This window comes from Ascaphus truei, chromosome 20 (genome assembly GCF_040206685.1).
Source record: "Ascaphus truei isolate aAscTru1 chromosome 20, aAscTru1.hap1, whole genome shotgun sequence".
Classification (NCBI taxonomy): domain Eukaryota; kingdom Metazoa; phylum Chordata; class Amphibia; order Anura; family Ascaphidae; genus Ascaphus; species Ascaphus truei.
This window is the reverse complement of record NC_134502.1, coordinates 20,041,138-20,058,008: the sequence shown is the minus strand read 5'-3', so window position 1 is coordinate 20,058,008 and position 16,871 is coordinate 20,041,138. Positions and strand designations below refer to the sequence as shown.

The 16,871-nt window shown below is 41.9% G+C and overlaps 1 protein-coding gene across 1 annotated transcript; it reads left to right on the top strand.

Annotated features, from left to right (window-relative positions):
- Window positions 1–3,217: 3,217 nt before the first annotated feature.
- ZP3 (zona pellucida glycoprotein 3) lies at window positions 3,218–10,800 on the top strand. Its single transcript, XM_075577789.1, has 8 exons — window positions 3,218–3,376; window positions 5,807–5,925; window positions 6,442–6,545; window positions 6,619–6,796; window positions 6,882–7,002; window positions 7,099–7,190; window positions 9,994–10,127; window positions 10,700–10,800. The coding sequence occupies exons 1-8, from the start codon at window positions 3,218–3,220 to the stop codon at window positions 10,798–10,800; spliced, it is 1,008 nt and encodes a 335-aa protein (XP_075433904.1).
- The last annotated feature ends 6,071 nt before the right edge of the window (window positions 10,801–16,871 follow it).

Here is a 16,871-nt window from a genome sequence, read left to right as displayed (position 1 = left end):
CGACAGTGACAATACCAATAGGGCGAGGGGTGGGAGAAGCTCCTGCTGCTCCTTCTGCTTCTGCTTCTGCTGCTTCTGCTCCTGCTGCTTCTGCTCCTGCTGCTTCTGCTTCTGCTCCTGCTGCTTCTGCTCCTGCTGCGTCTGCTCCTGCTGCTTCTGCTTCTGCTCCTGCTGCGTCTGCTTCTGCTCCTGCTGCTTCTGCTCCTGCTGCTTCTGCTCCTGCTGCTGCTTCTCCTGATCTTGCTCTTGCTCCTTCTCCTGCTGCTCTGATTGAGCCAACTGTGCTGAAGCATGGACTGATTGTGCTACATGTGCTGAAGCATGGACTGATTGTGCTACATGTGCTGAAGCATGGACTGATTGAGCCACCAGTGCTGAAGCAGGGACTGATTGAGCCACCTGTGCTGAAGCTGGAATATCCTGAAAACCTGGCCTGTTGGGAGGCTTGAGGACTGAGGTTAAGCGGCCCCTCGGTTTTAGGATTATTAGGTAACACTGACCAATGAATGTCTCATTTACTGTGTAAAGCAGACACGTATATATATATCTTATGGAGAACAGATATACTATGAATAGGAGCAAGGAACGGGAATCTCTGAGCCACAGAGCATACACTCTAATGTGTGAAGTCCCCTGGGGGTTTAGGGACTGTCTCTCCATACACTTTTATCCCCTGGAAATTAGCATGCAGGACTTTATCGAAAGCAGGAACAATAGCATTAGGGTCACTGGAAATGATTATGCTGTAATATTCTGTATAGTGATATATACTCTCTCTTTATAGGATACAGCAGGAGTCAAAGACTGAGCCACTTGTGCTGAAGCAGGGACCGATTGAGTACTTGAGCTGAAGCAGGAATATCCTGAAAACCTGGCCTGTTAGGGGGGCTTGAGTACTGAGTTAAGCACCCCTGGGAGAGAGGATAAAAATCAGTAAACAAAGAATTGAGAAAATAAACATGTTGCACTGTTATTAATACTGAGTATCTCCATACATGTTCTGCTCCCGGAAAATAAACATGCTGCACTGTTATTAATACTGAGTATCTCCATACATGTTCTGCTCCCGGAAAATAAACATGCTGCACTGTTATTAATACTGAGTATCTCCATACATGTTCTGCTCCCGGAAAATAAACATGCTGCACTATATAATAGTGCTGAGTATCTCAATGTACATTTTCTAACCTTTGGCAAATACCCAACAGCCTACATTGAATAATAATGTTAAGTGTGTCTCGACATATGTTCAACACCTGGTGAAAGAACATGTGCATTTTCAAATGGTGCTGAGTATCTCTGAACATACTGTACACTTCTCCCTGAACTCAAGTCTTCAAGCTTCCCCAACAGGTCAGGTTTTCAGGATACCGCAGCTTCATCACAGGTGGCTCGATCAGAGGCTCGGTCGAAGACTAAGGGCCTCATGCAGAGAGCAGCGCTATTTAAAATTGGAGAGGGGAATAAAAAGAAGCTTTAATGTAGAGTTTTTTTCTCCATATGCAGAAAGGTCCGAAAACTGCATTTAGAATCCTTTCTGCATATGGAGAGTTTCAACCAGCGATATGAGCGCTGTTGAAACGTGTTGAAAAAAAAACGCGTTTTTTTTTTTTCTCCCCCACCGGCCGCCGACCTCCAGCTTCTTGCCAAATTTTTTTGGCGGAGGTAAATAGAGAATTTCTCTCCATGTTATTGGCGCGATCAGCCACTAGATGGCGATCGCGCCTTTCTGAATATGGATATTTTTTCAACAGGGGAGATTTAGGTTCTCGCCGGTAGAAAGGCGAGTTTAAAAAAAAAATTTTTTTAAATGGCGCGTTTTCCCTAGCTCGCCATTTTCACCTGTTTTTAGCGCGATTTTCGCGGGAAAATGGCGAGATTTCAAATAGCGCTGCTCTCTGCATGAGGCCCTAAGCCTCTGATTGAGCCACCTGTGTGAAGCAGGGTCTCATTGAGTCACCTGTGCTGAAGCAGGGTCTTATTGAGTCACCTGTGCTGAAGCAGGGTCTCATTGAGTCACCTGTGCTGAAGCAGGGTCTTATTGAGTCACCTGTGCTGAAGCAGGGTCTCATTGAGTCACCTGTGCTGAAGCAGGGTCTCATTGAGTTACCTGTGCTGATGCAGGAATATCCTGAAAACCTGGCCTGTTGGGGAGGGCTTGAAGACTGGAGTTGAGCATTCGTGGGATAGAGGATAAAAATAAATAAACAAAGAAATAAGACATTAACATGCTGCACTGTTATTAATACTAATACATGTCCTGGTCCCGGAAAATAAATATGCAGCACTGTCTATATAATAGTAATAATATAATAGTAATGAGTATCTTGATGTACCTTTCTAACCTTGGCAAATACCCAACAGACAACATTCAATAATAAGTTTAAGTGTGTCACAATATATGTTCAACACCTGGTGAATGAACATGCTGCATTTTATAATGGTACCCTGGTCTGAACGTACACTTCTCCCTAAAAATAAAAATGCTGCATTATATAATAGTGCTGTGTATTGTCATACGTTTTCAGACACAAAAAAAAAAAACAACAACACTGCTTTGTATACAAATACTGGTTATTTATAACAGCGGTGTGATCATTTGGCCTTTGATTAACCTGTTTTAACTTCGTTTTAGAGTCTGGAGGGTGTAATATATAACAATATAAACATACACTGAAGCTATAACCCACCAGGTGAATTTAACTATAATATTATCAACAGAAATCAGATGAATTCCCTTTATTATTTATCAATATTATTTATCTTTATGTCCTCACCCAAATAAACATGTTAAAGTATTGAAGGATTGATTGTTCAACCTCTATAATACTACGTTTGCATGCTGGGTAATTGTTTAGCCACTTGAGCCAACTGCCCAAGGCAGGGAGGCAATTAGATGCAGCTAATATTCAGTGGTGGGATGATTATCTGCCCCCAGGTGGAAAGTGTTTGCAGGGCTTGGGTGGGGTGTATGAGGTTATTCTCTGCAGTTTCTCCCTGTGCTGTTTCTGCTGTAGTCAGAATGGAGCAGTGGGGGAAACTGTGCTGTCTGCTCCTTGTCTTGCTGGTCAGTGACCCAGCTGGTGTCCATGGTCAGTATGTCCCTGGAAGGTGGTCTTCTCAATGGAATCCTTGGCCTGTGGTGGGATCTGCTCATGGTTCTTCTAGACAACTGTCCCAACAGCAGCGTATCAGTGTGAGGTGTCAGGAGCAGGAGATGGTGGTCACTGTACAGAGGGACCTGTTTGGAACAGGAAAGCTGGTGAAGGCCTCAGACATGACCCTAGGACCACTGCTCTGCCCACACAGCTCCCAGAGTACAGATGCCATGCTGACCTTCCAGGTTGGGCTGCATGAGTGTGGGAACCGCTTACAGGTAATGGAGAGGCACTGTTGCTGATTACAATCCCCATCATTGCAGTTTTCTGTGGGGAAGAAATCTAAACATTCTATTTGTTCATGGCATATTTGGAGGCAGAAAATGCATGATTTTGTTTACTTGTCTCCTGTATATATTCTCTGCATGAATACAGGCTGTTGCTTATTTTAGCTCTCTATCCGCACCCCAAGTGGATCCATCCAATAAAGGTTTTGAAATTGGTTGGGCGTTTTAGATCCACTTATCCTTGAACACTAAATTCTCATTCAGTGTCAGTGCCCATCCTAAACTTGAACTAGTATTGTCTATCTTCATACAGTTTCAGTAGACTTAATTGTCTCCAGGGGTAATTGATATTCTCCACCAACACGGCCATTAAATTATATGAAACCTGTTCCAATTTGAATGTGGTGTCCTCTTGGGTAACTCTCTCTGTATACCAGCACGTTGTAGGTCAACAAATGATCAAGTATTTCGCTAGTGTTCATGGTTTTTTATGATGGGAATTTTAAATGTCTTTGGTCAATTGCTTTTAGCAAGGTGTAGTGGGCTCCTTTGGCAAGTCTATGGTGGGATACAGGACTCGGACCCTCACCTGAAGACCTAAATGCATATGATCTGGATAGTCACATGTGCCAAGCAGTTAGTAGTATTTAAAACAAGCAGCATACCTGCCACATGACTCCAGTTCACCTTTGATTGATGATCCAGTCCTTGCCTTTTAATTTGATGGCCTCTTATCTACATTGTGTGTAGGCTATGAAGAAGGGCATTGATCATTAAAGGTGACCTGGAGTTGGTAGGCAGGTGTGATCATGAAATGGCTATTCAACCTAGAGTTTGGGTTCAGAGTAAAAGGATGTCAATGTTTGGCATAGACACATGGCTCACCTAATTGGGGAAATAAACCAAAATAAGTGTTTGATATCTCACAGTAGATGAGAATGGGTCTTATCTGGCATTAATTTCTACAGGATTTTTACAGAACTCATGCATGTAAAATTTGGTCTTTGTCTTTCATGTTTAGGATTAGAGATGTGCCAAACTCTCAAATGCCTTATTGAAATGAAGAGCAATCTCTGTCCCATGGCAATTCCTAATGAAACTTTTTGCCAAGCCATAAGACACTAATGTCTTTCCACAGATTAGCAATAGTGTATTAGACTAAACTGCCTTTCACATTGCTTTAATAGTGGTTAAATCACTTTCGAACTACCTAATGCATTTTGCGACTCAGAGCCCGTTTTGAAATTCACGACCTCGAACAAAAACATCTCATTAGGAGTCATGTCTATCCCAAACACATTTTGAATTCCCTTAAGGTCTTGGCCTCCACAGCCTCCTGGGTGGCTATTCATGAATTCTGTGTACTTTTCATGAACTTCCTCACATCTTAGCCCCCCACAAATTTAAAGATTAACCTTGATTTCGTGCATTTAAAAATACCTTCTAGTACTTTTTTTTTTTTAAGCCCTTTATGTATTTGGTTCAATCATATCCTTTCTTTCCAAGGTAATGGTGCTCTTCAAGGAATTCATGTTTTGGGTCGATGACCAAAACATAATTTTTATATTCAGTATTAACCAAGTGCCTCCTTGGGGCAACTGCTGAAGTCCTCTGGGATGTAGGTTGATACTGTTTACATTGTAATGGGATTAAACCCAAATATATTTAACTGGTATGTGTAGATGGTCTACTGATCATCTTGTCAAATAGTGGGACATGGGTCTCTGTCAGCTACTTCACAACAGTGTGAGATAGACTTGGTTATACATGGTGCTTTGCTCTTTTACTAGAGTATACTTAAATGGAAAGAACCAGCTTGAGTCTTTAACTCTCTCTGGGAATTTGTTTTTTCAGATTGAATCCCCTATCTCTGAAGATAATGTCCATTGCTTCCTCCTGGGGATGTTGCTGTTTAACATTTGTGCTGCAGCCATAACGCAATCTACAGAAGGAGAATGGAAAACTCTTATCTGGCTTCCCAAATACTTCAAACATTGGCTCACTGCCAAAGGTCCCCCTGATTACAATTGTGTAACTAAACTACATGTTTTGTAGAATTGCTTCTTTAAGTAGGTAACATGTACTTTATGACCATAAGATTTGGTGCAGGATCTGAAGGATTGATGTGACAAGTAGTGGTCCCTATAATTACAGGTATCAGTAGGAAAGGTATCTTCACTGCAGACTTTATAATGAGGTTAATAGGCAACCTTGGTGTGATCCAGAGCAAACCTAATGGTAATAACTGACTACTCCATGGACAAATTAAATTAGGGCAGGACTCGTTCTAGATCTGGGACATAGAACAGGTTGTTTTGGATTTGTGTGCAACACTATCCAAGGTGATTCAGAATACATGATGTACTGCTAAAGTAGTGAGTCTAGTTCTTGGGTCTAATCTTTGTCCTCTTGTGTCTTCAGATGACCGCAGACTGGCTAATCTACAGCACAAACCTCACCTACAGCCCAACCCCTTACAGGAACTCTCCCATCACCAGGACCAACCCAGCTCTGGTTCCCATCCAGTGCTATTATCCTAAGTATGTCTTCACCAAAAGTAGGTCTTCACCAAAAGTAGGAAGCGGCTACAGTAGCCATATTTACTAAGCAGTCTTCTGATGTTGGACTAATGGCAATGAGAGACTAATAGCAATGAGACCAATTAAAGCCAACTCCGTTAATGGAGCTGTAAAGTGTTTTCCAGTGCTGTATGGTAAATATGGCCCCTTATCTCAAACTGTTTCATGACTGTCCTCTTAACAAACTATTTATTTAAAGTTGAGGAAAGGTGCATTAAAGGGTGCATCACAAGTCTTGACATGGTTAATGGAAAAACTTCAGTTTACATTCACTCAATCCAGTTTCCACAATTTGCACCCCTTAGATTTTCTCATTGAACAGTGGTTAGTCAAAATCTGCATGATACATTTTCTATCCGTCTCTGCTCATCACTTCTACATGAAGCTGATCAGATGTTTTCACTGCTGGTTGCTTAGTGGGTTTGTGGCCTGGTTGTGCTTGGATTTTAACAAATGGTTCTTTTGTCCTATCTACAGGTACCACAATGTGAGCAGCAAGGCGATCAAACCAACATGGGTTCCCTTCAGCTCCACTCTATCAGTAGAAGAGAGGCTGTCCTTCTCCTTGCACCTGATGACCGGTATGTGGGATCACCACTGCTTTAGGGGTGCTGCTTGACTCTAACTCAACATGGTTTGCTTATCACCTTGCAGATGATTGGAGCTCTCAGAGAACCTCCACTGTGTTCCAGCTTGGTGATGTCTTCCTCATTGAAGCTTCTATTGACACTGGAAACCATGTGCCTATGACAATCTTTGTTGATCGCTGTGTGGCCACATTATCTCCTGATGTAAACTCCAACCCTCGTTATGAGATTATTGCTCTGAATGGGTAAGGCCTGTCGATTTTAGTTTGAATGTATATGCATGGGGTTTGTTAAATTGATTACCACAGTGACAATGTAACCGGTCTACAGGTGCTTGGTGGATGGAAAACAGGAGGATTCCTCCTCTGCCTTCAGATCCCCAAGGCCCCAACCAGACAAGCTTCAGTTTATGATTGATGCCTTCAGGTTTTCTGGGACAGATTCCTCCATGGTAAGACTTCTCCTTGGTCTTTTCTAGGTGGCACCTTCTGGGCATACATCTTAATCTTGCTCAGTGCAGATGTGATTATTGTTTACTTATTCCTAGATTTACATCACCTGTAATCTTAGAGCTGCTGCAGCCACCCAACAACCAGGTGCCACAAACAAGGCCTGTTCCTTCAACCAAGCCAGCAACACGTGAGTAGCTGGAAGCAGACTTTTTTTTATGATGTGAGAAGATGTATACAGTATGTTGGGAGAAGTAGAGATGTACTATAGCAGGATGCATTGTTCCCCTCCCCCAGAAAACACCACTTATCCTATTATAACTCCTATTCCACCATAAAGGAACAAGTAATGCTTTTGCATCTATAAAATGGTGTTTGTATAGTAGAACAGGAAACTTCCTTCTCTAGAAATGTTAAGAGATTTACAAATAATGATATGAAAATTATAGGATGAACCAAGTAGAGGATATAGCACACAGCCAGGAGTGGGTCAAAAATTGATATAAAGATTAATGCTTTATCGGTCCATTAAAAACAGAGGAATGACAGACCTTCTATGCATTTCGTGCACATTGCAATTCATCAAGGAGTATAATCACAAACACACAAACCTTAAGTACACTTCCTGATGGTCCGATTCGCACCAGGAGTGTGATGACGTCACTCTATACCACGCACACGCGATAACCACATTGGGCTGTGCATGTGAAACTCATGAGGTTCAATAGAGGTCCTGGGACTATCCCAATGAGGTTTTGAGGGTGGGTCTCAACCCTCTCACTCTTTTCCTTCAGGGTTACATTGTCTCTTAAGGACTCCACACCACCTGGGAGTTGTTTTCTGACTCGCCATTTATTAACAGCCCTATATATTCTGTGTCTTTAGATTAGTTTTAGTTATTCTGAATATACATACTATATGGATCCGGTGCTTCTCTATTAAAACGATCGGAACAGTTACTTTATAGTAAATCTGTAGTTCCTCAGGACAGAAACAAGTTAACTTATTCTCTACACTTCAATGAAATTATACATATTTACAGATTATGATCTACAGTATGTCACTAACTTATGAATTAGTGTAGTGATCACACTTTAAGGGATGATGTCACATCCTTTAACTAATTTGACCTATAAAATGGTAGAGCAACCAATGGGATTCTCTCACAGTATATTGCATGGTATTACAGCCAATGAGATTGGAGACGTGTGGTTTTTAAGAATGTGATGCACCTCCCTTGGAGATAACATCACATCCTTAAAGAGGTGGGCACATGATACAGCGTCCAATCAGATTAGCACTGTACCATCTGACCCAAAAATGGGACGTCACCGGCCATATAAAAGGCCTGTACTTCTAATTTTTGCTGTAGATCTCGACAAGACAACATCCGTTTGGATTTACCATGGGGTACTTTGGATTGAAAGAACCCAATGGTAAGAACCGTTAAGGGGTTAGGGACCATTAGATTGTATTTTTTCATGTACTCTTGCTGGCAATGGTGGACAAGGACCTGGAGGATGCCCTTCATGATGGCAGGGGTAAGTTGAATGTTTTTTACTTTATTAATGTTGGCTGGCTAATGTTGGATTTTCTAATGGGCAAATGAGCTATTATCCATATGTGGATAATAGTTATTTTGCCCATTAATGTAAAGGTGTTGTGGGGGGTTGTTGGGGTGTTTATTGTTTGTTTTTGTTGGGGGTAGAGGGATTGGGTGAAGGCAGTAGTAGCCCCAAGGATGGATGTAAAGGCCTTCCGGGGGATACCGGGACTTGTTAACCCCTGTATTACCATAGTGGTCCCCACCACTATGGTAGTGAATGGGTTAACTCATCCCACAATCTTCCAGGCAGGCCTAAGCACCCACCGTCTAACTACTACCCCCTTCATCCAACCCCTCTGCCCCAAGAAACAGGCTATTGAGGTTTAACCCCTTCATTGTCTTGGCGGCTAGCGATAACGTAATGAAGCTGTTTTTAATATACATTTTATTACTAGTGTAGATGAGCAGGGGATCCAAGCAGAACCATGTTGATTTAAGGTCCTGGGACCCCCTGCCTTCTGAGATACCGGCACCCCATAACAGGGCCTATATCTGCTATGCATTTAAATCCCGCGGTCACGAGACATTTTAAATGCATAGGAAATACCGGCACCACATAACTGGCCTGTATTTTGGTAAACAGGGGGTCCCCGGACCTGAAATCAAAGCATTTCTGCTCCAGAGACCCTCCCTGCTCAATTACACTAGTATTAAAACCTTTAAATTGCTGACAAGATATGCGCAGGGAGAGGTAGCTCTCTGCAGCTGGAAACAAAAATCAGAGTAAGCCCTTGAGAGGTGATCATATCGCTGGCTACTCGCTTGTTTTGGGAATTTTGCTATCGCAGGTAATTGAGGCTTTCTGAATACCATGATGGCAATGCTCAAACTGGCGGTTTAACCGGCCCAGCTTTTTTTTTTTTTTTTTTTTGATTTATCGAATAGGCCCCTGTGTTTTTGCTCATCAAACATTACTGCCAATAAATACAATAAGGGTTCTCTACAGTAAGGGCAGTTAAAATGTGGGATTCATTACCCATGGAGACTGTGATAGCAGATACAATAAATTTGTTCAAAGAAAGTTGGACATCTTTTTAGAAAGGAAAGTAATACAGGGATATACCAAATAAGTAAACATGGGAAGGATGTTGATCCAGGGATTAATTCAATTGCCAATTCTTGGAGTCAGGAAGAAAATTTATTTTCCCCTTATACCATTGGATGATATGACACCAGGGTTTTTTGTTTGCCTTCCTCTGGATCAGTAAGTACGGATATAGGATAAAGTATCTGTCTAAAATATAGCATAGGTTGAACTTGATGGATGTCCGTCTTTTTTCAACCTCACCTAAGTTACATAGTTACAATGTGACACGGTGAATGTTAAAACCTTGGATCAATAAACTGGCCAAGATGTCCCGTGTTCAGCTTCCATGTCTCTTCACAGCTGGTCCACTGTGGAAGGCCCCAGTAACATCTGTAGCTGTTGTGACACTGGAGTCTGTGAGGTCCCAACACAGAGCAGAAGACTATATCCCCACCAAAGCTCTAGAAGAACTGGGAAAAGAGGAGCCTTATCTAGTGAGTTAAAGCCACTCTTATATGTAATACGTGTCTTAATTTGCTGCATGTGGTGCCTTTTACAGTAATGTCTAGTACAATGTTCTAATTGTGGCCCTTGAACGCCACTATAAATTCATGGTGTTCCCCTTTAAAGGAACACATTGAGGTGTATTGTAGAGCTTTAAAATCTCACAGGGCTGTACACGAACCTTCACATGCTACCTATAAAGAGATCAGACCTCCATATGCACACATCTGGACTTCTTTCTAATGGAAAGATTGCTCTGTATAGCATACAGTGTCACTTGAAGTTAAAGGTTTTACTGGCAAATTGGAAGTCTAGTGCTGGCATCTCTCCCAGCAAAACTGTTCTATAACCTTCCCCCTTCTCGGTAACAAATCTCAGATTTCTAAGTGAATTTGGGGAATTCTCAAGGAGTTGTATATTTTTACTAATGAAAAAGTAGAGCAAAAGAACTGCATGATTTTTTTTTTTTTTTTTTTTTTCTTCATCTGAGTATTGACTTTGGTAAACATCACACTTCACGATCATTTGCCCCAGACTTATGTTTTCCCATTCTTTTTTGCAGGACAGAACTCTGAAAAACAAATCTCTGCAACGATTGGTCCCCTGCTTGTAATTGGCCCTGAGACCAACAAGACACTTGCCTCACATCAGGAGCCCAAATAGATGGTAGAGATTTTGGTTGGGGCAGGAGTGGTATTTTTTTAGTCTTGTTGTAATTTCAGCTTGTGTTGACCTGGAAAAGTTTCTGCAAAAAAAAATTCCCCACTCGCCACTGTACAGCAATAAAGATCTGGTAATTGCATTATTGTCTGAAGATGTGTCCAGAGGGAATCTTTACTAGTGTCAATGTCACACTCTGTATGCATGCGCAGGACGCTGACACTTTGACCAACACTTGAGAAACCGTTACTATGTTGTGGAGTCCTGTGGTCTAATACTGATATTAATCAATACAACGCTCTGTTGTTAACTTTCCACACAGAGTAATCTGCTAAAGGGACTATTATACTTAACCTTAGGCACTGCTAACAGGGACCCATGAGTATTCATTATACACTTACTGGCCTTCCACCAGATAACATATCTCCAAACACATCGGTGATATATCCCACCATCAATGCCGGAGATTGATGCTTAACAAGTTCATTACTCGGTAATATGTGCACTCATTAGGCACCAGAGCCACTAAGTTGTTACCCGAATCAACCTAAAATCGCGCTCCTCCAGAAATTAATGCTATAGATCTAACGACGGCCAGAGAGCACATTATTTTATCAGTGCTTCATTGCATTCATTAGAGCCTGACAAGTGCCTTCATTACTGCACTGATCTGTTCCAAGTACCCCTTTATACCCGTATTGTCACTTACCTTGATCTATACTATATGAACCGGGAATGCGCTACCTATAACATTAGGTGTTTCTTCTGATTCATCCAATCTCAGCTATAGATGTTTAACGGATCTACCAATACAGTGCACCCCTCAATACCCTAACTATAGATACCATTAAGGTTAGGCAATACAACATTAGTGTGTGTATATATGCATCAGTGCCTTTTATGTCTATTAATAAATGCTGACAAGTCGATCTATCACTGCACTGATCCTCTCGGTACACATTTGGAAGTACCCCTGTGCTCCATAGGTATTCTCCTTGGTTCACACATCATGCTAGGAGTGCGTTATATACTACAGCAGGTGGGTTATCCTTACAACCACTCAGAGTATATTTTGAGTACCTTAGCAATACCTTCTATACCCATGTAGTACACAATATAAGAATGGAGGTGATTGTTCTGTCCAGTATATACAGAGGCTGGCACCTCTATTCTATCCAAAGTCATGGAAAAATGTGTCCACTCCCAATTAAGCGATTTTCTATACCAAGACAAATTTCCCTAGGCAATTCCAATCTGGGTTTCGTCCCAAACACTCCACCGTAACTACCCTGCTAAAAGTTTTCAATGAAATCCAGTGTGGAATAGAACGGGGACAACTCACTGGTGCAGTATTCCTAGATTCCTTTTGACACAGTTGATCATGCTATCCTGCTTAACAAACTCCAGAGCTTTGGAATAGGGAAGCATGCTTTAAGCTGGTTTCAGTCCTACCTATCAGGAAGATCCCAACATGTGTCCATCTCAGGCTCTAACTCCAACCCCCTGGATATCACCTGTGGTGTCCCGCAAGGCTCTGTTCTGGGCCCCCTACTCTTCTCAGTGTTCATTAATGATCTTCCCACAGCTTCTAAGGAAGCCTCAATACACATGTATGCAGATGACACAATCCTATATGCACACAGCCATTGCCTCTCTGACCTTCAACACATACTTCAGTCTGACTTTTTGAGACTCGAAAACTGGATTTCCCAAAACAAACTGTTTTTAAACACTGACAAGACTGTAACAATGGTATTTGGGACCAAGACTAAATTTGTAAAGCTCCCAGTGACTGAGCTCCTGATTAGAACCAACGCTAACACCACCCTAACCCCTGTCACTAGTTTTAAATACGTGGGCTTATGGTTTGATTCCCACTTAACATTCGGGATGCACATTGATACCCTGACAACCAAGGCCTATGCCAAACTAGGGGTACTTTACAGGAACAAATCCTCCCTAAGTCTCCTGGTCAGAAAGCGTATCGCACAGCAGATGCTAATGCCAATTATTGACTATGGAGACATAGTATATGGCTCGGCACCTCAAACCCACCTTTGCAAACTTGACACCCTCTACAATTCAATTTGTCGTTTTGTTCTCCAATGCAACTACAACACACATCACTGCGAAATGCTCAAAGAACTAGATTGGTCAACACTAGAGTCTAGGCGCAAAGTTCACCTTTCCTGTCTTGCCTTTAAATTCTTTATGGGCAAGCTACCTGAACAAGCTCCTCACCCCTACCACTTGCAGCACTTATCACCTGAGATCAGACTCCAAAAGACTGTTCATGGTCCCAAGGCTCAACAAAGTATCCGGACGTTCCTCCTTCTCCTACCGTGCACCCCAAAACTGGAACAACCTACCAGAGACCATCACATCCACCACCAGTTTAAGTTCTTTCAAATCTAAGGCTGTCTCACATTTTAACCTGGGCTGTAACTGTTTCATACGCTCATAATATATATTATCTTTAACTGTGCACGCAATGTCTAGTATATAATGTATACCCTGCTCATTTATGTAACTGTACTTGTAACCATGTATTATTTGTTTTACTCTGTGCCCAGGACATACTTGAAAACGAGAGGTAACTCTCAATCTATTACTTCCTGGTAAAAATATTTTATAAAAAAAACAAAAAAAAAACACTCGTATCGTGTTAAGATACTGAAATCCGCACTGTGTTTCTGCGATGTGTCTCGGTTGATAAGGAGTGCACATATCTAGCAGATCCTTGCCCGGAGAGGCTGCATTAGTATACTCCTATTCATGTGGTGTGCACTCCTGCTGACTAGCAGTATCTATTAAGCAGATTTCTGCTATAAAAATCAGTCCCAGCGCATCACTACATTACATGTGTGGAGTACATGTTTTGCATCATTATCTGCTGATGAGCAGTATTCACATGCATTGGCAGTGCCATAATAAGAGTGTATAACCTTGCCCCTTTTCCAATACCCCTAATTTAGGGTGGTCTAACACAAGTACCATATTGCTGACTAATTTAAGGCACCAATTCATAATATTCAATTGATCACCATAGCTTTTACAGCACTGAGAATATGATCAGTTACTGTCAGTGCTGTTTGATTTTAACACCCACTATTTTATTTTTGTTTTGATAGCTAAAATTCATTAATCATTTCGTGATTGAATGCTGTCACTAGATTGCCACTAGTATATACAAAAAGAGTAACAAGCAAATGTTGGACACATTTCGGCGTTCTGCTAATACGGTGCTTCACAATGCATACCTACTCCCTTTACATTCGGCGCTAGTTCCATTTTTAAGGTGTTTTTCGGCACCCGGCTGTCGCTAAGCAACATTTTCGCGCATGTGCGCATGCGTACAGTGTTGTATTCCCCCTGCCATTTATTGTATCATTGACGCCTTCGGCCACCATAGAACTGGAAGTAGTGCGTGTCGGCACACAATTGGTCTTTCCCTTACCTTCCCGCGCTGGATAACGTAGCGTGATGGCGGCTGATGTAAAAATAAGTTTAAGGTAAGCAATGCATATTATTTTTGCATGCATCGCTAGGGCCCCACTTTACGGCGATTTACGCTTTTCAGCGGGAGCCAGGAACGGAACCCGCCGTATTAATGGCGCCCTGCTGTATGTATGTATATATATATATACACATTTGCATGTCACTTCCCAGAATCCCTTGCTGCAGTGGAAGCGCTTTATGCTGGGTGATAATGGGGAAAGACAGGGTTGCAGACCTGTCTAAGACATGCAAATGAACATACAGTAATATTTACAGTTGCTATATATATATATATATATATATATATATTATATATAATCAATTTTACATATAAAAAGAATGGTGGAAAAACATACTGAAATAGATGAAATGGTAAAAAAAACAGGGGTTAATCACAGAAAGAAGTTGTCTATTCTGCTATTTTATGTTTCTGTGATTAACCCCTATTTTTTTACCATTTCATCTACAGTATTTCAGCATGTTTTTCGGTGATTGAGAAGAATGTACGATTGTTTTGTAGGAAGTGATCAAGTGTTAAGATGGTCTTATTGCAGATGGATCTGGCCTTCCAGAGAAAAAGAGGGAGGTTGATGGAGGTTGGGGTGGGAATGGGGGGTGATGGCGGGAGGTGAGAGGAGTTGATAATTAGGAAGTACATGAGTTTACTAGGGTTGACAAGACAAGTGGAGGTTGGCTTGTGACGATGGATGGGGTGGTGAGGAGAGGGCTTGAGAAGGATGGTGGCATTGGATGGAGGGGTGGGCATGGAAGAACCTCATGGGTGAAGGGGAAGGTAGGACAGGAGGATGGTGGGGAGATAGTGGAGTGAAAGGCGGATTATTAGCGAGGATGGACAGGTGATCGTTCTATAGGGTGGATAAGGGATTGGATTGGATGGAAGAGAGTATATTTTGTTGAGGGACTAATAATGGTTTGTGAGGTTGGGGTGAACAGTGGTAGTTTAGCAAGGGTTAGGGATAATTGTAGCGGGGATAGTCATTGGAGATGTCAGTTTGTGATGGGCCAGTCTGTGTAGGTGTAAAGTTTAGTTAATGAGGGAATAATTTGTAATGGGGACGGTGATTTGTTAGCATTTGCGACAGGATTACTCAACTTTGGGAGCACTGGTAAGGGAAAATTCAGAATGGGAAGCAATGAGGAAAGAGACAATGGGTTTATGAGCACTTGGAAAGGGAACTATCAGATTAGGAAGCCAAGGGGAGAATATATCCAGTACAATCAATTAGGAATAATTGGGGGAGAGGACAATGGATTCTTTTAGTACTGGGAACTAAGCACTGAGGACCACTGGGGAAGTGAGCAATCCAATAGATATTATAACAAGAATTAGGTAAAGTTGAAGCACTTTTGGAAGTAGACAATCAAAGCAATGCACTGGGGATGGGAACAATGCGTTTTGGACATGGGGGAGCAAGAAATAGAACAATATAAGAAACAGGGGGTGCAGGAGAGGAAACAGGGGAGTATAGTTATAGTTATGCATTTGTTATCACCACGTACATTTCTGTATACAGTCAAGGAGACAGCCGTACTAGGCAGAGAGAGAGTAGAGACGACTCGTACCTGGGATCCGAATCCTGAAGAGTAGAATAGTGAGGTCAGGGCAGGAGAAGGCAGGATAATTGTGGTCACTTTTCTGGGGTCAAAGTTGGAGAATGCAGAATAGTAGGGGTTACAGTTCCGAGGTCAGGGCTGGAAAAGGCAGGATCATCAAGGCAAAGTAGAACGGCAACTAGGCAGGCAGGACACAGCTTTATCAGAAGTACAGGCAAGGAAGAGATTGAAATAAAGCCTTAGAAAGGGAGCAGGCAGGTGCAGGCTGTAGATCCAGAATGAGACCGACTTCCTGCCTTGGCGGCCATGTTGGTTGCGCCAGATGTCCTGCCTCGTGGCCATATTGAGAGATCCTTATAATATTATGTACATAGTTAATTACAATAGTTCATATAAAAAAAGCAAGAATGTCTGGTAATTGGTAAAAAAAATAATTGGAAACTGGAATGAGAGGCAGTCAATTGGCAGAATTGTGAATGCTTAGGTAGGGGGAGGTGTTGAAGGAAGGATCAGAGGACGATTTCTATAAGTTCTGGTGAGACAAGGCACTTTTTGGCAGTGTTTGGTCAAGGTGCTGACATTTTGGCTTGTGCTATGATTGGTCAGTGGTAGAACGACAATTGCTGCTTCTGGTGTGAGGATGACGTTAGGCTCCTCAGACATTCGGCAGGCAGAATACACCGTGGAGATAGTAGAGAAATGTAGTTGATAGTAAGGAACAGGTCACAGATGATGGATGCAGATGTTTGAAATAGCAGAGGTATTTGAATGTAACGTTCATTGCAATTTATCAAAATGTTCAAACTATATTATATATTTATTTAAAAAAATGTTTTACCAAGAAGTAATACATTGAGAGTTACCTTTCGTTTTCAAGTATGTATTTCAAGTATATGGGGTTAGCTTTAACTTTAGCCATGCTGGTAGGTTATCCTATTGCTCCACAACAGCAACAGACAGCCAGGAAAGTGTAAGACAAATGTAGATATAGAAATCAGTTG

Coding starts and splice junctions, on each gene's coding strand:
- ZP3 (XM_075577789.1), top strand. CDS start 3,218: ATGGTGGTCACTGTACAGAGGGACCTGTTTGGAACAGGAAAGCTGGTG. Junction 5,926..6,441: donor ATCCAGTGCTATTATCCTAA/GTATGTCTTCAC, acceptor TCCTATCTACAG/GTACCACAATGTGAGCAGCA. Junction 7,191..9,993: donor TTCAACCAAGCCAGCAACAC/GTGAGTAGCTGG, acceptor GTCTCTTCACAG/CTGGTCCACTGTGGAAGGCC.